Source organism: Aricia agestis, chromosome 19, assembly GCF_905147365.1.
Source record: "Aricia agestis chromosome 19, ilAriAges1.1, whole genome shotgun sequence".
In the NCBI taxonomy this organism is placed as follows: Eukaryota; Metazoa; Arthropoda; class Insecta; order Lepidoptera; family Lycaenidae; genus Aricia; species Aricia agestis.
The window spans coordinates 4,089,213-4,115,031 of NC_056424.1; the positions used below are offsets into that span (position 1 = coordinate 4,089,213).

The window sequence follows — 25,819 nt, forward strand, 5'->3', positions numbered from 1 at the left end:
AGCCGTTTAACATTGACTATACCTAACTCGACCAAATAACGCAGGCCCGCCTTGTATTAGCTCCGCGGGTCCGCCACATGATAATGAATCTATTTCTCTGACGGTACAAGTATTAGATCATGAGGTGAACAGCTGTAGGTATATTAAAATAATACTATGATTAATTTCTAAACAGATTAGTGACGATTACAACATCTATGAAAAACCGGCCAAGTGCGAGTTGGACTCGCCCATGAAGGGTTCTGCAGCAGCAATAAGGTTTATTTCTATGAAATTAAAAGGTCTTTGATTTATTTTTATACTACAGTTGATTTAACCCGGCGTCATGGGGGTTGGGTCTGTGAGACCCATCACTTTTTATTTCACTTGTAATTTGGTTACCATGCGTTCGGCGTTGCCAAATTTCTCAATAGCTGGAGCTGTTGAGTTGGTCTATAAGTCACAGGTAACGCGTTAGTCCTGCGACGGCCGCAGCGGTAGTAACAGGGGCCCAAAGTTGCATAAGGTATGTGAGACTCATCCCCGCAGTCAGTGTAACAATTTCGGGACATCTTACGCAGACATTATTTTAATAATTATCAGTGTTTTTAACATTTTTTTGTATTTTTGTTGTGTTGTACAATGAAATTAGATAATTTATAGTAAAATGTATGTTATTTTTTGTAGGTACTTACTTAATTACTTTTTTGCGTTTTTTGTAGGTACGATCGTGGATTCTTGGAAATCTATTGTTATTCTATTGTTGTCGCGATCATCGGTGATCTTAATATGGATCTCAAAATGGATCGAGAAGAGGCAGAACGACAACCCATTCTTTCAATTTTACAAGAGTCGGAACTCGGACTCTGATTTTACCTCGTCAGACCAGGAAATATGCGAAGAAGAAGATCTCTTGAGTAAACGTAGTAATTCTAGTGACGCAGAGCAAGATATATCTGGCGATGATGACATTCCACTGTCTTAGAAATCGATTGTCGGAAGAGCATTGTACTATATGATGTATCTGAATCGGCTAGTTCGTGGCAAAGACGGTACAAGATGCCTATTGAAAAATTTCTTGGTGAATCTTCAGGGGAACCTCCGACAAAGAAGCTTAAATATTCGCAAAAGATGCCAAGACTGTCCAGCCAAAAAAGACCGTAAAACGAATTATTTCATTTGCGAAAGTTGCAACTTGCACTAAACGCGTTTGCTTAGAACATATTGTTGTACCTTTCTGTGCTGATTGCACCAAAGATAATGATTAGATGTGATTATTTGTTAATTTTTTATAAAAATATTTTAGTATTCTTTAAATAAGTGCCATTAAAAAATTAAAACAGATTGTTAATTAGTAATAGACTAACATTTAAGTAGAGGAGAAATATTTTGTTGATTTTTGTCGTTCTTTTTTTAAAGCTCTATTAAATATGGTTCAAAATTATATAATATATTTATGTTTCATTAATTCATATAAATACACATTGAACTTAATATAAACATATAAAATAAATTGATTATTATAAAAGGTTAGACTAATTTTGATATCTAACACACGGGTATGTGAGACCCACTCCAACGTCCGTGTAACACTTTTCTGCCGCCATGACGCCGGGTTAATAAAAGTTAAATTAAGGTTTACTATAAAAATATGTGTACGTATATGAAAAATATACGTACACATATTTTTACACACAGATGTAAACCAATTTCGGTTTCGTTTGACAGCTCGAGATTGTTGCTCTATTCCGATAGGTATATTAACTTTATGTGCTGCACCTAGCGTGAAAACAATTGCAGTAATTTATCCTATTAGAGGCTTGGTTTTCCTATACTTTTGTCTAAAATCGCTATCACTGAATACAAGGAGACTGCCACAAAGGTTGACATCACTATCAAGGATGTGACCCCTGTTCGACCCTTGTAAAGGTTGTAACAGAGATTTCACTGGCTGGCGGTTGTATTTGATGGGGATAAACCGTGACGGGTTGAAGCGTAAAATTGAAAAATTATTTACACAGATTGTGATATTTTTGTCCAACATGAATGCTGGAATCCTATCAAATATCATGGTGCTTCCATAATATAAGATGTAAGAAATTTCTTGTAACAAAATAAATCTGTACCTGGGTGTAATGCAGGGATCAAAATGACGAGGCACCTAATTTCGTTCTTTTGACATATTTTATATTATGTTTTGTTTTGTGCCTCGAATTGCTTTTTGAATTTTAAGTTAATATGCGAGGTAGTGTAATATGGACTTTCAGCGTTTATAGTTTCCCACCTACTCTCACCTTTTCCATTATGTTTGTACGCATTTGGTATCTTATCTCATAAATACCTACTTACTAGCAGCTCCTTTCTTGTCTAAGTTGTATGTTATCTTAATTAGTTAAATTATTACTTATTTAGCTTGTGTATCTTAATAATATTATATGATAAGTGAGAGATGAAAATCTGAACAAATAACTACAAAATCGTCTAATCAGGGGCTACTTAGAATAGAGGCCTGAAATTGTACTATCAGAAAAGTTGATTCCTAGGCAGATGGGGGACCTACGTAGTTCGGTTGCGTTATGTCAAACCCAGGCGACAGATCACAATTAACATTGAATTGACATGATCTGACCAAATAACGTTGGTCTGTCATCTGCCTAGAAATCAATTTCCTCGATGGTACATTTAAATAAGTATAGGATATTTTTAACATTTAGGTACAACTCGTAAAATAGGGAAAAACAGTAATTTTATATTCTCTCAAATCTAAATAGTAGACACATACGCCCTCTAACATTGAATAATAAGTTAAAACCAGAGGTGCTTCAGGAAACATACGACCAAGTTGTATTTCTAACATACTGGTGAAATTTCAAAGTTTTGCACATGAACCTTGTCATTTAATTATCTTGGTATTGCATAGATGGCGCTAATACGAATACAGAGAACGGCCGGTATGTGACTGCTATCAAATGAAACTAGATGGCGTATTTATATCTCTTTGTTTTAATTCTGCATGGTTTAAGAAAATAAATGCTTGGCTATTTTAACAAAGAATATTATTTAGTTTTAAAGTACAAATATTGCAAGCACTGTGTTTATTACTGTTAACTATACAATATAATTATATTTGTGGATAATAATATAACTATAATATTGTATCATTTTGACTTATACAGGTGTGAATTCGTGTTTGCTTGGTTGTAAATAGCATTAAGACTTGATTAACTTGCCCTTCTTATCAATAAGTCCTGATCGTTGCATCCAGACGATGAATTCCCTGTTCTGCTCCACCTGGGTCCGCTTGCGACCAACGCACTCGTATAGCGGACGACGGTACCACACTGAAAAATAATATTATTTTTATGAAGTCTGACTTGAATAGATATACTATAGGTCAGTAAATGCATATAGCATAAATCAATTCCTATTTCAAAGCTTCATTTATTTATTTCCACCTTTTTTTTAACTGCAATTTTAACCAGCAATATTAATTGAGCATAATTTTTGCGCTGTTTAAATGTTAAGTTTAGGCCACTTAGCTCTTGTTTAAAATCATTTCTAGTTTTGACAAAAAAATTACATTATTTGTCTTAAAAACAAAATATAATAAAATAAAGGTAGAATTAGGTAAAACGGCTGTACCTATCAAAATCTAGAGAATCTACACATACCAGTATCACGTAAGCAAGAATCCAAGTCCAGTTTGCAGTGGTTGAGAAACACCTTTTGTTGCCCACTGCTGGACAACGCGCACTCGGGCACGTAGACGTCGGTGCAGTAGGTTGGGCAATCGTGCTGGCATGCCCTTCCGTCCACACCCATGCTCAAAGACCTGCCGTGAGAAGAGAGAGTCTGATGGTGATATGACATTGGCACCGTTTTTGGTTATCCATCACATTAGGGGAGTACTTATCATAGTTACAATTACTTTAGCTCATAGAGAAAGAAAACGAAGCCTTGTAACCCTCATTTTGTAACGCCTTATTACTTTAGTAGCTGGAATAATATTATGCTAGTGCATGGCTCTTCTACAGCCAAATTAAGGAACTATTTCATAAGACACAAAATATGTGAAGCGCATTTTCTTTATACCTTCTGGATTTAAAACTCCTGCGTATTTTATTTTGTTTTTTTATATTTATCCGACGCTTCGGCACGCGTACTTCTTCAGTAATGATAGGCACATTTTGTACGTACTCCTGTGGACTTTCAGGCAAATGGGCTGCGATTTTAGCACATTTTTCCAGTTCAACCTCTACGTATCCTGAAGAGGGACACAAAATTTTAAAGTTTCTAAGTCTTATCATTATTTTTTTGTTATGTCTAGTAAACAGATTTTGATGAAATGTTTATATTGCAAAGAAAAACAATTTCCACGGGATACGAGCAAAGCCACAGCAATTATTAATGTTTGTGTTCTTTTTATGGCTAGTTCGATAAAAAAATAAATTTTTTAAAATACTTCCAGTAAAAACTTACTGTTAAATTCGTCTTTGAATTCGCAATTTACTTTTCTAAGATAACATTCGTTCCTGAACAGTCTATATTTCGAGATCCCTTGATCCTTCCTTTCACCACACAGTGAATGTAGAGTATTATTGCATATTACATTAGAACAGTCCAAGGGCATGTTTTTCCTCTGTACCACCACATCATTGTGCTTCTCCTTCCCTCTCACGAAAACGTCTCTACCCGTCTCGCTCTGTTTTTGTATTGTATGTTTGTTTATTTTTTCCACGTCCTCATTGTTCTTTCCAGTTATGAATATAACGTCTTTTGATTGTTCTGATTGTTCTAGAAAGATGTTTAATTATTATTTATTAATAATAGTATCATGTAATGATAAAATATATTTTCTATCTTCGATTAAAATTAAATGAAAAATATAATAGCTAGAGAGATAAATATACATTTTTTTTATTTGTATAACAGTAAAAAACCAGCGTGAAACAGCGCTTGCTCTGTGTTTCGCCGAGTGAGTGAGTTTACCGGAGGCCCAATCCCCTTCCTTCCCTCCTCCCCTATTACACTATTCTCTCCTAAAAGGCTGGCAACGCACCTGCATCACTTCTGATGTTGCAAGTGTCCATGGGCGACGGAAGTTGCTTTCCATCAGGTGACCCATTTGCTCGATTGCCCCCTAATTTTATAAAAAAAACTTTTAACTCAAAAGTTAACTATACTGGACACAATAAAAAAAACTGTACTAACAGCTGTTCTTACAGCTAGTAGCTGATTTTTCCAGGTATAATATTCCTTTATATCACACTTAATTTGTTATTATACCTCTAAATGTCTTTTTCAAATATTAATCTAAATAAGTTTAAATACTGTTGTCAGTTAAAATACATAAATTAAATACTTATATAAATACAATGCATGTATGTTGAGGTATAGATTTACCTGCAACTGTTTTCTCTATTGTTCTCTCTGTAACTCTGTTAATGTTATAATTTTCGTGTCTTTCATTTCCCCTTGTTTCGCTGTTTGGCACAAAAACAACGTCAGAATCTATAGGTTGATCTATATTCTGCTTTTCTTCTTTATTTGTAATCTTCTCTGGAATTATTCTATCTATATCACTGTGACCTGCGCGAGTAATAATAATATTAGAGTCGTTGAATGCTTTAACTAATAAAATATGAGTATAAACCAAAAATACAAGCATTTTCACAACTGTGTGTCGATAGTCGATACGTTATCGCTCTGGTAAGAACAATGAGCCAATCCTTATTGTTATGTTAACAATGTGGTACAAAAAGTGATTTTCTAAGCCATTTTGGCAAATTGTGTAATGAACATTAAATAAAAATATCTAAAGTAACGAAATAAAATTAAAATAATAATATAGTAAATAAAACTTAATTTTCTGCAACTGTACAGCTGTTACATTAAAAGTGCCATCTATTGAGATTTACAGTAAGTGCTTTTCATGTATTAAACGAACCACGTTCTTAAAAATGTTCCAGAGAATCATGAAAGATGGCAGCACTTCAAACATTTTATCAACATATTTTTTTAGTTTGTACAGTAATTTGTTTATTAGATAAATGGGTAAACAATATTTTTATAGTTTGGTGGCATGTAAATAATGAAGTTGAAGATTTTTTTTGTATTATTATTGCGTTTAACTGTATGCATATATTGTTATCTATCTTAGATTATGTAGAATATTATTTTTGCTAACATTTAATATTTATTTATTTATTCTGCCATTACGAAGGTAGAAATGTGAATTTGTTTCTTTAGTTCATGATAATAAACTCCATCAATCATTGTAGCAATATTTAGTAGACAGTTAACGCAAGCCTACAAACATATACATTTCTACTAACATTTTTCAACCCATTTTTCCCCGTTTCCCAAAAAGTTCCACGTGGAAATGCAGTGTGTTCCTGCGGGGAAATCCGGCGGCTAATTGGGTCAGTAGTGGGGCCAACACACTGTCTTCCCCAGGCACGTTCGCACGAAAAATGAAGTTTTAAAATATTAGAATCCATACTTGCATACTAATATAATATTACTAGCTAAAAGCCGAGCTTTGTTGGGAGCTCGCGTCGTTTTTCTGCATGGTAATTGGTAATAAACTTTAAGGCAGTTTTTTATATTTTAATAGTACTAATCAAACCTTGAGTCTTGACTGACTATAATGATAACACATCTACATAATATAATTAAAAATTGCTATGTTAAAGCACAAATCAATAGGCGTGATAGTTTTTCCGTAAAGTGTACCACAAAAGTGCTTGTGGAATAATATAATAGGGATCGCTTCGCTCGCCTTGATAAAGGCGACAGTGTCTATCTGTCTATCCGTAATCCATATAAATTATAACATTCCGTAAGTCCGTTTGTCTGTATGTTATTTCTTCACGCTCAAACCGCTGAACCGATTTTGCTAAAATTTGGTATGGGGATACTTTGAGTCCCGGGAAAAGACATAGGATACTTTCATCCCGGAAAAATGTACGGTTCCCGCGCGACAAACTTAGTTTGAGCAACAACAAAAACAACAAAAACAAAATATTTTTCGAAATTATGTTGACTTTGCTTTTATCACAAAGTTGCCTTTGCTGAAAAAACTGTTCGAAATTAAGTATAATTATTGTTTTTACCCGAATTTAAAATGAAGTAGAAAGATCTATTTATCTCTATATTTTGATGTGTCGATATTTTGTGTTTTACATTTTTGAAACCGTAATATTATTATGATAGCCTAAAATAGTCTGAAATAAATCAAAAACGTAAAAATTCCATGACTCCGGCCATTGACTTATTGCTACTTTTTTTTTATGAAATAAGGGGGGCAAACGAGCAAACGGGTCACCTGATGGAAAGCAACTTCCGTCGCCCATGGACACCCTCAGCATCAGAAGAGCTGCAGGTGCATTGCCGGCCTTTAAAGATGGGATTAAGGTAATAGGGGAGGGTAGGGATGGGACGGGAAGGGAATAGGGGAGGGTAGGGAAGGGAAAAGGGTAGGGGATTGGGCCTCCGGTAAACTCACTCACTCGGCGAAACATAGCGCAAGCGCTGTTTCACGCCGGTTTCCTGTGAGAAAGTGGTATTTCTCCGGTCGAGCCGGCCCATTCGTGCCGAAGCATGGCTCTCCCACGTATAACGTTACTAATTTCTTATTTTAAGTTTTATTTACAAGCAAATAATTTCTTATTTTAAGTTTTATTTGAAATTAAAATCTTGTGTTAATACGGTGAATGAATGGTAGACTTACCCAAGGGTATACCACAATGTGCTGACGCTCTTACCTGAAGGTAGATGTTCAACTTGCCTCAACATACAACTTGGAACATTACAAGTGCCCGGAGTTTGAGATAGCTTCATGATTAGTTGTACTGAGTTACGTGTAACAAATACTAAAGTAATCCGTACTTTATTATAATACTGTTGCCCGCGACTGCGTCCGTATGGACTTAAGTTTATAGTAATTGTTCCCGTACATCGACACGCAAATCATAAAAGAATATTGTGTGGGAACTGCACATTTTTCCGGGACGAAAAGCATTCCTTGTCCCGAGTTTCAAATTAGTATCTCCATGCCTATTAAAATAAATTAAATAGTTTAGGCGAAAATCATAAAAGTTTATTGTGTGGGAACCGTACATTTTCCGGAACAAAAAGTATCCCTTGTCCTTTCCCGAGACTCAAAGTATCTCTATACCAAATTCCATCAAAATAGATTGAATAGTTTACGCGCAAATCATAAAAGTATATTGTGCAGTAACCGTACATTTTGCCGGGACAAAATGTATCCTGTTTTTTTTCGGGACTCAAGGTATCTCTATACCAAATTTCAAACTGCTATATAATAATAAAAAATATAATAATTCCTATGTTGCTACTAATGAGTTATGGCTCTGTCCATATATCGGACATATACATAATGTGAATAAAGTATTAGTGAGGTAATAAGGGTATGTTCCGCCCTACCCGCCCGCCCCGGGCCAGCCCGGTACACACTCGCTAATTACCCGTACAGCTGTAGGGCCCGGGCACATTGTCGCACGGCACGGCTACACTGCCGTATGGCACGGCACGGCCGGCTACATAGTTGCACGGCACGGCTACGTTGGCATCATAAAGTTAATATACCTAGCGGAATAGAGCAACAATCTCGAGCTGTCAAACGAAACCAAAATTGGTTTTCATCTGTGTGAAAAATATGTGTACGTATACACTTACACAAGCATGATTGAACATGAATTCTATGAGATTAAATTGTCAACGTGCGGCACGTGCCGACTGGACGTCAAAAAAAGAGTGCTGCTCTCATATTATGTATCGCACGTCTCTTTTTACCACGCAGTGTTACTGATAGTGACATCCCTCTTGCTCAGGCCTTTGTTTCTCTATTCCGCTAGGTATATTAACTTTATGGTTGGCATACACAAAACTGACGGAGCTATGCCTGATTTCGCCAATGTCTCTTGGTATTAAAAGTTTGTTAAAATGTCTTCTCTTTCATTCATATGAAAAACGAGAGAGGTAACGTGATACTAATTCGAGCATTAACTTTACAGTCGTTAGTGAAATTGGATCTTAGCCCGTACTATTTCAATTAAAACGTGGTATGGTATGCCATAGCTACGTTGGCGTACGACATTAAGACTATTATACTCGTAGACTCGTATTCGGATATGATCATAATAATTGAACGGGATAAAATTTCTCAAAAACGTATTATTAGATAAAATTAGTAGGTAAATGATCGTAAAAGAGTAAAAACACCTATGGCATTATCGGCTGGACTAAATACCGTTTAAATTACTAAACGGTATTTAGTCCAGCCGATAATGCCATAGGCTTATGGCTATCCACAACTTATCTGACCAAGTATGGGGAATCTGTCAGATAAGTTGTAAATATACCTGCACTTATTATTAAGTCGTGAAACAGGCCGTAATAACGTAAGTCTACCACGTGCCTATGAACAATTTCTGCGACGGTACAATGTACCCGCGCACTCAACACGGCATAAGTTGGCAACACAGTGTATGAAGTTGGAGTTTTCTCCAACCCGTTAGCTCTACATCGCCAACTTGCATCACCTGCGGCTCTATCTCTATCCGCATTAACACAATGTCAATAAATCACAGACCTACAAGGATATACTTGGATGACATTGTCATGGGAGTGTGAAACAATAATAATTATTGACACTCAAAAAACGGCAATCCCTATTTTAGAATTGCAATTATTAATGTGATTATGAATGTAACTCTCTTATTTAAATAAAAAAAAAAAACTACTTAACATCAAAAAACGTTGTACACGTATTTTTTGAAGTATTTAGCAACAAACTACTTTTATTGTAAAAAATGTTATTGATAATGCTTTTCAAAATCAAAATCTAAAAATGTAGGTGACATAATATTGCTGACTAATTGCGGGTGACTAAGAAACTTAGTGATTTTGATTACAGTTAAAATAACATATTTTACCTGATGATGCATTTACACTTATTATATGTATACTTCCAGATTCCCGTGGTGCCGATGATCAGCTCGCCCCCCGCTGTCGCCGTCAAAGGTAAGTGGGATCGCAGATAAGGAGCCTCTCAAGCATCCTTTAATACGAAACGGGTATGAAGTTGCCCAAGAATCATACTCATACATGTTCATGTTCATGCTCATGCTCATGCTCATGCTCATATTCATGTTCATGTTCATGTTCATGCTCAAGTTCATGAGCAGGAGCAGGAGCAGGAGCACGAGCAGGAGCAGGAGCAGGAGCAGGAGCATGAGCATTAGCGTGAGCGTGAGCATGAGCATGAGCATGAGCATAAGCGTAAGCATGAACATGAACATGAACATGAGCATGAACATGAATACGAATAGGCCAAGGTAATATTATGTACTATGTCGAGATATCAAACGTGACACCGACGTAATTCTTTGAAAGATGATGGCAGTATGGCATCAAGGAGATGAGTGGCAGACTTCCACCGTGCGGTTTTCGCGTAATTTTCTGCCGCGCACTGTAAAACTCTGGAACGAACTGTCACAGTAGTATTTCCAGCCCAATACGATCTGCAAACCTTTAGGAAGAGAGTGTATTCCTCTTAAAAAGCCGGCAACGCATCTGCAGCATCTTAGATTTTAAATAAATTATTAGCTGTGATGACGTAAATAGGTATTATTTTATAAAACACTTTTATTAAAGAAAATGTCTGTTTTAATATTGTTGCTTTCTTGGTTATGTGATTATGACGCTTAGGAGCTTTTTATGTTTATCACATTGATGTATCATACCTTAGAACATCGTACGTCGAATAATATCAAACATCGTCCTTCTGCTTCTGAAGTTGATTCACTTTTAGAAAATTCTAGATACTGTTAATGCAATTTAACGAATGATTTTACAATACAAATAGGCGTCGCGTCGGCGTTTGTATTCAAAATTAGGTAGCATTAAAAATTTAAAATCAACGCAGGCATAATAAAGTAAAAACTCTATCTTTACCAGCGTACATCTCAGTTGTTATAAACCCACAATAATGATTAGGACTTACTAATTTTATTAGTAAGTACCTATGAAATTTAAGAAATCAAATCACTTGCAAAAATAAAAATAAAATATGTCAAAGACGCAAAAGGTGGCAATATTATATTATGATTGACGGCCACAAAGAAAGTTCCTCGGCCAGGCGGGAGCTCAGCTGCCCGGGTTTTCAGCTGTTGTACATTATCCGTCAAACTTAGATAGTTAATATAGTTAGCGTGATGCAGATCCCATCACAGGCTTAATTAGCGACTGGCAAATCCCCCGTGAGTTATATTCTTTATTATACCTAAATATACACTTTTTTACCACATAGACGGGTTACAAAATATGCGACTTTCAGGTTATGGAACGTCAATGGTTCTTTATAATATTACTGAAGGCATGTTGTTAGGTATCATTATGAGACTAATTGCCTTGTTAGTAAATCTAGCAAGCTCACTACATCCTAAATAATGATGGCTGAAATAATTATGTATAATTTCTATAATAATTGCTATCGCTACGTACTATAAAATAAAGTCGCTTCTCGCTGTCTCTCCCTCTTTCGCCTACATTTTTAAGGGTGGGTGGCACGAACTTACTTTAACTGTAACTGTAACTTTAACTATGGCCGTGTTCGTCGGCGTAATTTTTAGCGCATTCGCTGCAAAACCTAGTTATTGCGCATGTCCAAATCATGTCATGCCATGGCAACAACAACTGTTTACGACTTGACATTTAACCCAATTGCAATTTGTTGGTGGCGTTGCAATGAACAAACCAGTGGGAGAGCCATGCTTTGGCACGAATGGGCCGGCCCGACCGGAGAAATACCACGCTCTCACAGAAAACCGGCGTGAAACAGCGCTTGCGCTGTGTTTCACCGAGTGAGTGAGTTTACCGGAGGCCCAATCCCCTAACCTGTTCCCTTTCCTACCCTCCCCTATTCCCTTCCCATCCCTACCCTTCCCTGTTACCCTATTCCCTCTTAAAAGGCCGGCAACGCACCTGCAGCTCTCCTGATGCTGCAAGTGTCCATGGGCGACGGAAATTGCTTTTCATCAGGTGACCCGTTTGCTCGTTTGCCCCGTTTGTATTTCATAAAAAAAAAAACTATAACCATAACTTTGACCATAACTGTAACTATAACCACGCCTCTAGTGATCATTTTTATCCCTATTAACTACCACTTTCAAGACTTTTCGCACATAAAATTGTTGTTCGTCTTATCAAAATGAAGCTACTCGAACAGTTAGCTTGCTATCAATAAAAAATTGTTCTACGGAACCCGGACTACTACCAGCAGTTGTGACAATTCTCAGACAAAAAATACATTTTTGGGGTCCATCAAAAATGTAACTTCTTAAGAGGGTTCCGCCAACAAAAAAATTTGAGAACCGCTGGATTATGGTTTAATATTAAGCCATTAAAATACAGTTAATTGTGATCTTGCGGTGTAGCCGCCAAACCGCGCGGTCGAGCGGACGCATATAAGTCGAGCCATAATGATCAATATATTTAAATTTACATTTACAACGAGAATGTTGCAATTGCAAAATATAAATTTTAATTACGCTTAATACAATGCAGCGTCGAGTATTAGCGCTATTTATTAAACTTATTACCTCGTTTACGAATAGCGACTTTATAACCACATTGGAAGGTATATTTTTGCTTGTATTTTGCACAATATGGTACTCAGTGTTGCCATAATATTCAGTAATGTTCTTTCCGTGTTAACTATTATAAGTTCGCATAGTGGGTCACACCCGCGGCTTTGATGCTCTTTCTAATAAGCCGGGTTAACACTTCGGCACGAATGAGCCGGTTGAAACTACAGCACGGTTTTGCCGTCTGCTGTTTCCGAGGTTCTTGATAGAGACCTAGCCAGCGACAGCCAGACTTTCGTATTATAAAAACTGAAAGTTTTTCTGTATGTGACCCCTGAGCTAAGAATAACCAGTAGCTCTACCATGAGTTTAAAACTATCGGTAGTATTTTTCGATACTCGAAACCGACTACCGTAAATTTTTAGTATGGCAAATTTTACAGCGCCTCTATGGGTTACTTGCGGAATTAAAATCGCCATACTAAATATTTACGTAGTCGGTATCGAGTATCGATAAATATAGCTTTAAACTCATGGTAGAACTACAGAAACTATGGAGATTCGGTCGCGGTTTACGAGGTATCCAGTTAAAAAAGTAACCTAACCTTCGATAAAGTATTGAAAATATTTTTTTTTCATATTTTCTTCGGGGTAACTGCAGGAATCTCGTCTTCTACAGCCAGACCACCTGGCATACCTTAGGATTAAACTGTGAAGGTGTCTACCAAAAGTGTACAAATTTCTACAAAAACTGTACAGATCTCTATGAAATCTGTACAGATGTCTACGAAAATCGTACAAGTGCCTACGAATACTGTTGAATAGAATAGAATAAAAAATTCTTTATTTGTACAACTTAAAACTAAACTTAAACTTAAAAACACAATATAGGAAAACTATGTACCATCGAGGAAATTGATTCCTAGGCAGTTGACGGATCTATGTCGTTTGGTCGGCTTATGTCAATTCAACGTTAGCTGTGATCAGTCGGATGGGTTTGACTTAACGCGACTAAATTACTTAGGTCCGCCATCTGCCTAGGAATCAACTAGCTGTCAAGGCAAACGTTGTTTTGCCATAAAATGATTTTCTCTTGAAGTTTTTTCTGATTTTTTTTCTGTAGACCTCACGGAGCCCGAGACCTTTCCAACGAATGCAAAACCGTGGAAATCGGTTCGTGTGTTCTGGAGTTATAGCGTCAGGAAGGAAAACCCGACTTATTTTTATATATTAGACTAGCTGTTACCCGCGACTTCGTCCGCGTCAACAAAATGTAAAATACAGAGGTAAAAAATAAAAAAGTAAAAATATGTCCTCCTCCTTTTTTGATGTCGGTTAAATAGTAGCCTAAGTTACTCCTTATTACATCAGCTATCTGCCAGTAAAAGTCCCGTCAAAATCGGCCCAGCCATTTCGGAGATTAGCCGGTAGTAAAAAACGGTTATTTTAATATTACAAACAGACACTCCAATTTTATTTATATGTATAGATGTATAGATTAGACGGTCTTACTGCTAACAACAGTTTCTGCCAGAAAACCTTTAGAATCTGTACATATTGTGTCCACAAAAACTGAACAGATGTCTACCAAAACTTTGTTATTATCAACAAATACTGTACAGATGTCTACAAAAATTGTATAAGTGTCTACGAAAACTTTGTAGGTGTCTACGAAGACTATAAATTTGTCTACGAAAACTATAAATCTATATATATATATATATATATAAAACTAAAAGGTGACTGACTGACTGATTGACATAGTGATCTATCAACCCACAGCCCAAACCACTGGACCGATCGGGCTGAAATTTGGCATGCAGGTAGATGTTATGACGTAGGCATCCGCTAAGAAAGGATTTTGATAAATTCCAACCCCAAGGAGTTCAAATAGGGGATGAAAGTTTGTATATAATAATACTTCGTAACGCGAGCGAAGCCGTGGGCAAAAGCTCGTATACAATAAGCGAGTTTCGATGGTTGGCCTACCAACCATCGAAAATCGCTTATTAGAATAGATATTAATTGTAACGCCTATAAATAAATAACGCCTCCGTGGTCTAGTGGTATAGAGAGCGGCTCTTGACTCGGAGGTCGTGGGTTCGATTCCCGCGTTGGAAGCATGTTATTTCCAAGTATGGTTAGGACAATGCAGGCTGATCACCTGATTGTCTGACAAGTAAGATGATCCATGCGTCGGATGTGCATGTAAAAAGTCGGTCCTGCGCCTGATCTCTCGCCGGTCGTGTCGGTCTTCCGTCCCACTGGGTTATGAGAGTAAAGGAATAGAGAGTGCTCTTGTGTACTGCGCACACACTTGGGCACTATAAAATTACTCCTGCGTAGCTGGCCCGGTTTCAATGAAACTGGCCACCGTCACCGAAACCGGTGTGGGAGCTATTATTCTAGTAATTAATATATAATATCTAATATATTAATTACTAGAATGTTTTCACGCTAGACGGCATCACCAGCACAGACAGTAAACAAATAGTTTTGTTCGACGTTTGACAACGTTTCTATCAATTGTCTGATATGACGTGTGCAACATGTCGGATTTTGGTCGGAATATTTACTGTATGTGCTAGTAACGCCCTCTGCTCCAACCGTTGCGTCATATTACCCATTGACATATTTAGTTTAAAACTAGACCTAGTATACATAAAAATTAAGACCTAAAAGTTCAAGTCCAAGTGGAAATCCAAAATGGCGGAATAGTAAAACCACAATATCAATTACAAAGGGCTAATTATTTTATACAGGCTTACAACAGTTTCATTTGCCACCCCTTTCACCCTTTCTTGATTATTCACCCCTCTGAGATCAATACACTTGAACTTGGTACCCGGGACCAAAGTTTAACCGCTAAGCTATTGGCGTTTTAAATATAAAATATCTTTTATGAACAAACTTGTCTCTAATATTTTCATTACGTATAAATTAGTGCGGTGCATAATGAACCTTGTGTTGACGGAATAGAGTTGAAATTTCGAAGGTACGACGTAGATTATAATTTATAAAATAATGACTGTTTTACCGAAGTGATTTTATGCTTTGTTGGTAAGGGATAAGGTTGAATTTGCGTTGTAATTGCTGAGGTTTAACAGGTAAGTGATGTACTGAGGTAGTTAACGCTAAGTCGTAAGTCTAGGGATGGGGCGTTTTGTTTATCGATAAAGTCGTATTTCCTTGTTTTTGTTTTTAGAATCAAAATCATATAAAACTGTTATTAATTCAACGTTATTAATTATTTTCTGCTTTTCTAAATCCTTTAGTTATATAATAAGTAATAACTAAAGGATTAAAAAAAGCAAGTGGAAACTAAAAAATAAACCAACCTACAAGTACTAAGTAAGGAAAAATGAATAGCTTGTTCATAATAATTATGGGCATAATATAATTTGTATTACATTATGTCTATACCACCTGAGGAGGTGGGGTGAGGATTTGGCGCAGGCTCTACCATGAGTTTAAAGATATAGTATTTCTCGATACTCGATACCGACTACCGTACATTTTTAGTATGTCAAATTTTACAGCGGCTCTAGCGGTCACTTGCGGAACTAAAATCGCTATACTAAATATTTACGTAGTTGGTATCGAGTATCGATAAATACTATAGGTTTAAACTCATGGTAGAGCTACAGGTTCTGCGTCCAGTTCTTGGAAGAAATACCCCTCACTATCCACCTTACACAGGTACTCACTGCGCACGGATGCTTTGGTGAGTACCTGTGTACTGTTTAGGGTTAAGAGGAGAGGGCCAACGCCAGCCTGCCATGAATGTGGCGCAGCAGAAACCACGGCCCAGCACATCCCCGAGGTGTGCGATCGTTGGGCTGTGCACCACCATGATCTCATGGCGGTGCGAGACTCAGTGTGAGTCCCTGCTAATAAAAAAACATGTCCGCACCACGGGCAGCGTTCTTTCTTCAGTAATTTATGTTCTCATCATATTTTAATTTAAAATAAAGGGGTCAGAAAATATATGTCATTGTACTTACTGAGTGCACCTATTAAAGTTATCATGTTATCGATAGATACACAGCACATCCCTATGGTACAAAAGATGCAAACAGCTTCCAGCATCATGGTGCTTATTTATATTAATTCACATTGGAATTCTATGAGATTATACTTCCCGAGCTATCTCACGCGGTATCCAACTCTATTACTTCAGCGTACGGTCCATAATCCAACGGTAAGTAGCTTCTGAGGAGTACGCCACGCTCTATGCAGGTTGTCATGAATTTTTCCAACAAAAAGATATGTGTCAATTAATGCATTTCAGGCTCGAAGGACCAAGATGTCCGCCGTCATTTCTTCGCTATCTTGTTGCTTCATTGATTTTTATCCGCTACTACCTAATTAACTGGTAGACCTTGTTTTATCATATACGTTATGGGAATAGGGAAGGGTATGGCGTAGGAAAGGAAGTAATGTATACTAATAACATAAATTCGAAAGTGTGTCTGTCTGTCTGTTACCTCTTCTTGCCCAAACCACTGAACTGATTTTGATGTCTATCCCTTAGCTCTTCACGATTTTACCGCTGAACCGATTTTGCTGATTTTTTATGGATATACTTTGAGTCCCGGGAAGGGACATATTATGATACTTATTATCCCTGAAAATATACGGTTCTCACGCGATAAACTAATTAATACACAACGGAGTTGCGGACATGAACTATGTTATATATATAGTAATAAAATATGGTCCAACTGCGTCACTAGAGTATAAAGAGACAAAGCTTGTATTGCGCACATGCTTCATACTTGCCTTAAGAGGATACAACAGGGGCTAGAGAAATGAAAAAAAAGTACGTGTAATATCTATAGCTGTCTCCCTTACCTCAAGCCTATACCGCAGAACGCGATAGAGACAACTGCAGAAAATCCAGAAAATCAACGATTCGTTGTCCCCTGATTCCTTCTCCAAAACTTAACCGATTTAAGTACTTTTTTCATTAAAGATTAAAAAAAGGCTTGAGCTGTGTTCCTATGTTTTGCTTTTTTTTGTATAATCTAGCCAAATCTGTTTTCTGGACGTTTGAACACAGCGGAAAATCTGGCCATTTTTTTAGGTTTTTGAACGTTCATATCTTATTTAATAATTAAATTATGAAAAAAAAAGAAAACATAGGGACATTGTATTAGTGGCCGTAGATATTCAGGAAAAAATAATTATAACTCTACTAGCATTATCCAGGGAGGAAACAGGGGACAACGTTTGTATGGAAAAAATGGCGGTGTGGAATCCTCTTAAGGCGACGCCTTGATAATTTGGGTGTAGCGATATCGATTTTTCTCAGCAATGACTAAAGCTAAGAAATTATAGTTCATTGTCAGTATTCATCATATCTTTGTCTTTAAAATACCCATAGCATAACACGATTGGTCAACTTTTATAACACAGAATAATCAATCAAAAAGACCTCTGTAAGAAAGAGATTCCTATTTTGCCAACAGAGGAGAGTGATTTAAGCTTCCAAAATTTATACATAAATTGGTTCAAGCATACACTTTAATTTGCCCATAGCTTATATGAAATGTATTTATGGTTTTTGAATTACGCGACAAAAACTATTTTGTCCCTACGCCCTTTACATTTTTTGCTGTTCCATTGCTTGTTTTCTATAAGACGCCGGGCCGGCCTCTCATAGAAAACAAGCAATCTAAAACATATCCAACACGGTTTTTTTTACTTTGACGCGGCGCCACCTTAATCCTTAATCGACGACCTCTGTGGCTCAGTGGTGAGCGCGTTGGTAGCTCAAGCCGGGGGTCGCGGGTTCGAATCCCGCCGACGGAACAAAAAGTTTTCAATGTTCCCGGGTCTGGATGTGTATTAAATATGTGTATGATATAATAAAAATCTTAAATACTAGCTGTTGCCCGCGACTTCGTCCGCGTTAGTATAGTAGATCACGTCCCAAGTATTATTTATTGTACAAAAATATTCAATGTACTTACAGCATTGACTTTCCTACGATTTTATTATATATAGATGTTCCGCGCGGCTTCGCTTACGTAATTTAGGAATTTCACGCGACCGTACATTTTTCCGCAAAAAAAAAACCCATTTCCCTTAACGTGGTCTATTCTTCATGTTTGCCAAATAACATAAAAATTGCTCCAGTAGTTCTTAAGAATCTTAAGATAATAAGCAATTTCATATAATTTCCCCCGTTTTTTCCACATTTTCCTCTATTTCTTCGCTCCTATTAGTCGTAGAATAATAAAATATAGCCTATAGCCTTTCTCGATAAACAGGCTATCTTATACTGAAAGAATTTTTCAAATCGGACCAGTAGTTCCTGAGATTAGCGCGTTCAAATAAGCCCTTTCAAATAATTTCTCCCCGTTTTTTCCACACTTTCCTCTATTTCTTCTCTCTTATTAGTCTTAGCGTGATAAAATATAGCCTTTAACGTTCAAATTCAATAAATGGGCTATCTAACACTGAAAGATTTTTTTAAATCGGACCAGTAGTTCCTGAGATTGGCACGTTCAAATAAGCCCTTTTTTTTTTTTTTTTTTTTTTTTATCTATGGACGCTTCACACCACGTCAGTCTGGCCCCGTGCTAAGTACCTAAAGGACTTGTGTTACAGGTACCAGCCAACGGAAATATATTTAATACTTTTATACTATACATATATTTAAGATTTTTATTATATCATACACATATTTAATACACATCCAGACCCGGGAACATTGAAAACTTTTTGTTCCGTCGGCGGGATTCGAACCCGCGACCCCCGGCTTGAGCTACCAACGCGCTCACCACTGAGCCACAGAGGTCGTCTTTCATATAATTTCCCCTGTTTTTTTCCACATTTTTCACTATTTATTCGCTCCTATTAGTCAAAGCGTGATAAAATATAGCCTATAGCCTTCCCCGATCAATGGGCTATCTAATACTGAAAGAATTTTTCAAATCGGACCAGTAGTTCCTGAGATTAGCGCGTTCGAATAAGCCCTTTCAAATAATTTCCCCCCGTTTTTTCCACATTTTCCTTTATTTCTTCGTTTCTATTAGTCTCAGCGTGATAAAATATAGCCTATAGTCTTCCTCGATAAATGGGCTATCTAACACTGAAAGAATTTTTCAAATACCAGTAGTTCCTGAGATTAGCGCGTTCAAACAAACAAACAAACTAACAAACTCTGCAGAATTATAATATTAGTATAGATATGTATAGTATAAAAGTATTAAATATATTTCCGTTGTCTGGTACCTGTAACACAAGTCCTTTAGGTACTTAGCACGGGGCCAGACTGACGTGGTGTGAAGCGTCCATAGATATTATTATTATTGTTATTATTATTAATCGGGTCACTGTCACCGAAAGTGCTATCATTAGTTGTATGAATAATTAATTTGTAACCATTTTCAGTCAGTCGGTCTCTTTGTTGTGGGGTGGCAATAATTGTGTCTTAAATGTGAACTACGCATGATTATGCTATTAATATTATGCCAAAGTGGGTATGTCTGTTACCTCTTCATACTTAAAACGCTGGACAAATTAAAGGCCAGCAACGCACCTGCAGCTCTTCTAATGTTGTGAGTGTCCATTAGCGACGTTAGTTGCTTTCCATCAGGTGACCCGTTTGCTCTTTTGCCCCCTTATTTAATATTAAAGAAAACATTTTTTTGGGATAAAAAGAATCTCATGTCCTTTCCCTGGACGGGAAGTATCTCCATACCAAACAGCAAAATCGGTTCGGCAGTTTGGACATGAAAAAGTAACAGACAGATAAATAGATAGACACACATAATATAATATTAATATGAATTGAAAATGCTAAGCTCATTTCGCGTTTTCATGTGAGCAGACCCCAACAATGAGTTTAAAAGTTGAACTCCGACTTGAACTGTGTCCATATTTAACTAACAACGCAATAATTAATGTAATGGCTAGCTCACTAAATATTTAACTGTTCTATTACTTAAGGTCTGGCAGTAAGAGATTGCAGTGTTAATCGAATATGAACTGTATTGTGATAGTTGTAGGGGTCGTATTTGCGTATATAGGGTGTATCCTGGATCTGTCACTCTTGGAAACTCGTATTACACTAGTCATTCTACATTCCTTGTTTGTTATATTGTCTGTAGACTATTCAAGAGAGTTTATTTTCTAAATGCAAGTTGGATGGTGCATCCTAACGTTGCTCCTAAAAATCATTTACATAAATCACAAAAATAAACTAATAAATTTATTTACCTTTCTCACCTGGTGTCACATGTAGAGCTCCACAAATACGCCGGTATTCTAAATATATGAGGCACAACTGAGAACCTAAGGTTTCACCCATATGAAAATGAGTTATGTCTGAATTCTGATCGCTCTGGGATCTTAGATACTCTAAATCAGGGTCAACAAATGGCGGACTGCGGTCCGCATCCGGACCGCCGACCCATTGTGTGCGGACCAAGCATGTTGGAAGATGAACTTCGTTAAAAATAAATTTTAGTCTCGACTTACTGATGAACATCTCCGGGATTTAATGTCCAATTTCAATTTCACTCCAAACAAGTAGCAAAAATTGTCACTTTTCTCATTGGTATGGAAATAAAACATAGCTTTGTAATTACAAAAAAATTTAAAAAAAAATTTTACAAAGTTCATAACGGAAATTTCCGTAATGAACTTTGTTAAATTTTTTTTAAAGTGTGGACCGTGAAGGTCATTTCATTTTTTTAAATGGACCGCGAGCGAAACTAATTGGTGACCCCTGCTCTAAATGAACCCGTCGATCGTGGGAAAACCAGTGAGCGTATAGGGGCTTGATGAATTAAGAAGAAAAAGCAAGTTTACAATAATAATTGATCTAATTTTTTAGGAGATTAAGGGCCTGTTTCACCACTTTCTGATAAAGTGTCGAATAGGCTATTTTTTTGACAACTTTTTTGACAGATTCTCCATACTTTATCTGTCAAGTTAAGTGGTGGATAGCCTTATCGGGAAGTGGTGAAACAGGCCCTTAGGAATTGGTAGTAGTAATGTAGCTCTTGTCCACCGGATCCAGCAAAATTTTGTGTGGTCTATGAAACAGAATAGTTTGGGAACCTCTGGTTTAAAACATCAGAATACAGGTGCGGTATAAATAAGAGTTAATGAACCCACAACATTCGGAATCGGTAATTAAATATAAATACATTTAAATTGGGCCACCTAAAACAACAGAACACGTGTTTACCGACAGCGTCGGACTGTTATTCTTCACTAAATTAAAAGTTTTTGTTGCTTTTGAATTCTAAAATTGTATTTTTATGGACCTTGTTTATTGAATCACTAGATCACGTAACTCCGTCGCGCGGTGCGCCAAAATGGGAACCATATGATCCCGCGCGAACCCATTTTGGCGCACTTTTTTTATGAAATAAGGGGGCAAACGAGCAAACGGGTCACCTGATGGAAAGCAACTTCCGTTGCCCATGGACACTCGCAGGGGAGTAGGGGAGGGTAGGGATGGGAAGGGAAAGGAATAGGGGAGGGTATGGATGGGAAGGGAAGGGAAGGGAATAGGGGAGGGTAGGGAAGGGAATAGGGTAAGGGATTGGGCCTCCGGTAAACTCACTCACTCGGCGAAACACAGCGCAAGCACTTTTTCACGCCGGTTTTCTGTGAGAACGAGGTATTTCTCCGGTCGAGCCGGCCCATTCGTGACGAAGCATGGCTCTCCCACGTATAAACACATCCATACATTTTTTCGGGATTAAAAGTATCCTATGTCCTTTGCCGGGACTCAAAGTATCCCCAGCAAAATCGATTCAGCGGTTTTGGCGTGTAGAGCTAACAGACAGACTTTAGCAATTAAAATATTAGTATGGATAAAGGCTTTAACATCGGATCGGTGAAGGTTGCTGGTTTTATTGAAACCATAAACGCATTAGTCATTTAATAGTGCCGAAGGTTAAGACGTGGGAGAGCCATGCTTTGGCACGAATGGGCTGACTTGACCGGAGAAATACCACGTTCTCACAGAAAACCGGCGTGAAACAGCGCTTGCGCTGTGTTTCGCCGAGTGAGTGAGTTTACCGGAGGCCCAATCCCCTACCCCATTCCCTTCCCTGTTACCCTATTCCCTCTTAAAAGGCCAGCAACGCACTCGCAGCTCTTCCGATGCTGCGAGTGTCCATGGGCGACGGAAGTTGCTTTCCATCAGGTGACCCGTTTGCTCGTTTGCCCCCTTACTTCATAAAAAAAGGCTGTTCGCAGAATGCACTGATACTCTGTTCCTTGGCTCTCATAACCCAGTGAGATGGATGACTGACACGACTGGCGATAGATCAGGCTGAAGACAGACTTTTTACATGCCCAGCTTCTTGTCAATCAAGTAAGCAGTTATATTCCAATCGAACTTGAAACCAGCATTTTCCCACCGTGGAAATCGAACCCACGACCTCGGCTCGGTTATTCGAGCAATATACCTTTTGGTTAAGTGGGCCCCTAGACGATCAATTGTGCAATATCATTGAACAATAATTTATTTGACAACAAGATTGAAAGGCGGGTATTAACCCTAGACGGTCAATAATATTGCACAATACGTGATATTGCACAATAAAGTTGATAGTTGATATTGATCAGTCTGGCGGTAGACAGCCAATCGGTCGCACGTCTGCATTCGTGCTCGTTCGATTACGGTTCTCAAACTTTAGTTATTTTTATTTAATATGCAGTTTATTTGCAAACGTTGTTCAAATAAGTGCATGGATGGCGTCAAATGCTCCGAATGTCAAGGTCAATTCGATTTCCCCTGCGCCGGCATTACCGAAGGTGGTTGGCGAAAACTAGGAGATCGCAAAAATACATGGAGGTGTAGTGGCTGCAAGGCAATGGCAGCTTCCAGCCCTCGCCTTTCGTCTGCCCGCGCCGCTACAAACCCTTTGGACATGGACATCATTATGATGGAGCTTAAGGCCCTAGCGGCACGTATGGACAACAGCCTACCTGCATTGCTTGAAAACGTCAAGGCCATTCAAGTGGAACTTGCTGACCTAAAAACCCTCAAAGCTGAGTGTACTACCCTTAAATCTAGTGTGGAATTCCTCAGCCACTCAGTGGATTCTCTCAGCAGCAAGTTGTCCGACGTGGAAAGCGAAATGGACTCGCTTAAAAAAACAAAAACGGACATATCTGCTCTCCAAGAACGCTGCTCCAAGCTCGAGGATCTTCGCAACGAGTCAGAACAAAAATTGAGGCAGAACAACATTGAAATTAAGGGTGTACCGATGACCAACTCTGAAAACCTTTTTACTATCATCGAGAAGATCGGTAACACAATTGGATGCACTATACCAAAGGAACAAATAAACTATATCGCGCGCTTGCCAATGCGCAACAACGATAAGAACAAGAATATCATCTGCTCAGTACACAATCGCTACATAAAAAACAACTTCGTGGCCGCAGCAAAAAAATTGAAAGCAGGCATAAATGCGACTATCTTAGGATTTCAATCGGACACCCATATTTATGTTAACGACCACTTAACTATGGAGAATAAAATTCTTCTAAATAAAACGAAGTCATTGGCTAAACAGAAAGATTTTTTATATGTCTGGGTGTCGGGGTGCAAAATCCTCATCAAAAAGAATGCAACATCACCGACATTCCACATCAAAACGGAAAAGGATCTGCAAAAGTTTATTCGTTAATGTCAATAACCTTTCACTTCTATTTTATTTTATATCGATGGTCAATGTCGCTTATCAAAATTATATTTTGTAAAAATTTATACACTTTGAGAACCATTGGACATTGTTTAAACGATTTTCGGTTACGTACTTATTTAAAACTAACTTTGTATCTACCGAGTATTAATTTAAGGCTCCAATCTGCTTGGCCACGCTTTCTCGCTTTGTCTTCTATAGCTACTCAACGTAATAGTTACTATAATAGATCGTATTGCTATTGCTTTAATGCCCACTCTCGCGCAGCTTTGTTGGATCGTTATAGAAATATTTGTTACTACCTACTTTATTTGAATTGCACGTATAATGTTAAAATCATAATTTGTTCTAACACATTTTTACGCAATATGTTACACATTAATCTAATTAACTTTTTATTTAACAATGTCACCGATTAGTGCATATTATCAAAACGTTAGAGGGCTGCGCACGAAAACCTCCTTGTTTTATCGTAATGTTTGTATTAACTCATATGACATAATTTGTTTGACGGAGACTTGGCTTATTGAAGATATTAAGGACTGTGAACTATTCGATGATAGGTACATAGTATTTAGACGTGACAGGGACTACGCTTGTACCAATCAAAGTATGGGAGGTGGTGTTCTTATCGCAGTGCGTCGCGAACTAGCTTGTGATATCCGTTGTGAGTGGTTTTCTAGTGCCGAAGACTTGTGGATCTCGCTATATTTTAATAACAAAAACGTGAATCTTTCGTTTAAAGTTCATGTCTGTGTTGTGTATATTTGCAACCAAAACTATGGTAATTCGCAGTCAGCCCAGCTTTATAACTTTTCGAAAAATCTTTTCGACATTGTTAGTGCGTGTTCCTTAGACAAGTTTCTAGTACTCGGTGATTTTAATTTACCGAATATTGAGTGGAAGGTTTCGGACGACGGGATTTCTCTTTCACCAGATAATATACAAGGTAATGTACAAAATTATTTATTTGATAACATGGCGATATGCAATTTTTTACAATACAACTCTTTCCTGAATTCGTCTAATAGACTTTTGGACCTAGTTTTCTGCAATAATGTAGTGCAAGTAAATGACTGCACAGACCCCTTGGTACTCGAGGACCCACACCACAGGGCTATTACGTTACAAGTAGACTTTGCTGAAGTACCATTTTTGCCTACTAAATCTTACGTTAAATATGTTTATTACTCCGCCGACTTTTCTTCGATAAACGATAGAATTGGCCAAATTGATTGGCGGCATGAATTTAATTCGAGGTCATTCGAAGGTGCCGTCTCCTTTTTCTATGACACCATTTATAACTTTCGGGACTCTTACGTACCTACTAAAATTGTAACCCCTGGTCAAAGATATCCTCCTTGGTACAGGAAACCGTTAATAAAAATACTAAAGGAGAAGTTAAAATTTCATAAAAAATTTAAAAAGTACGGAAACATTTCTGACTATAATTCATTTATTTTACTACGACAGCGCGCTAAAGATATCGAACGCGACATGTACAACAATTACATTACGAGTATTGAAGACAACATATTAAAAACTC

General features: G+C 37.5%; 3 protein-coding genes across 4 annotated transcripts in view; 2 read left to right on the forward strand and 1 right to left on the reverse strand.

Moving 5' to 3' along the window:
- The window catches only part of LOC121736734, a 43,333-nt gene extending 33,086 nt beyond the window's left edge, over positions 1-10,247 (forward strand). Inside the window, exons 3-4 of the mRNA XM_042128120.1 lie at positions 9,978-10,026; positions 10,180-10,247. Of these exons, the coding sequence (XP_041984054.1) occupies positions 9,978-10,026; positions 10,180-10,247 (117 nt within the window). The remainder of the gene's footprint in view (positions 1-9,977; positions 10,027-10,179) is intronic.
- On the reverse strand, positions 3,134-5,666 carry LOC121736500. Of its 2 annotated transcripts, none has more exons than XM_042127723.1 (5): positions 5,383-5,666; positions 4,459-4,773; positions 4,177-4,243; positions 3,651-3,811; positions 3,134-3,320 (listed from the first exon to the last, which is right to left on the reverse strand). In XM_042127723.1, the coding sequence occupies exons 1-5, from the start codon at positions 5,645-5,647 to the stop codon at positions 3,190-3,192; spliced, it is 939 nt and encodes a 312-aa protein (XP_041983657.1). In that variant the 5' UTR covers positions 5,648-5,666; the 3' UTR covers positions 3,134-3,189. The 2 variants fall into 2 exon arrangements, with proteins under 2 accessions (XP_041983657.1, XP_041983656.1); XM_042127722.1 differs by having other exon boundaries at positions 4,072-4,243.
- A 13,189-nt stretch (positions 10,248-23,436) lies between the features above and the next one.
- On the forward strand, positions 23,437-24,258 carry LOC121736735. The gene has a single exon (XM_042128121.1). It carries the CDS (start codon positions 23,437-23,439, stop codon positions 24,256-24,258), a length of 822 nt encoding a protein of 273 aa, XP_041984055.1.
- The last annotated feature ends 1,561 nt before the right edge of the window (positions 24,259-25,819 follow it).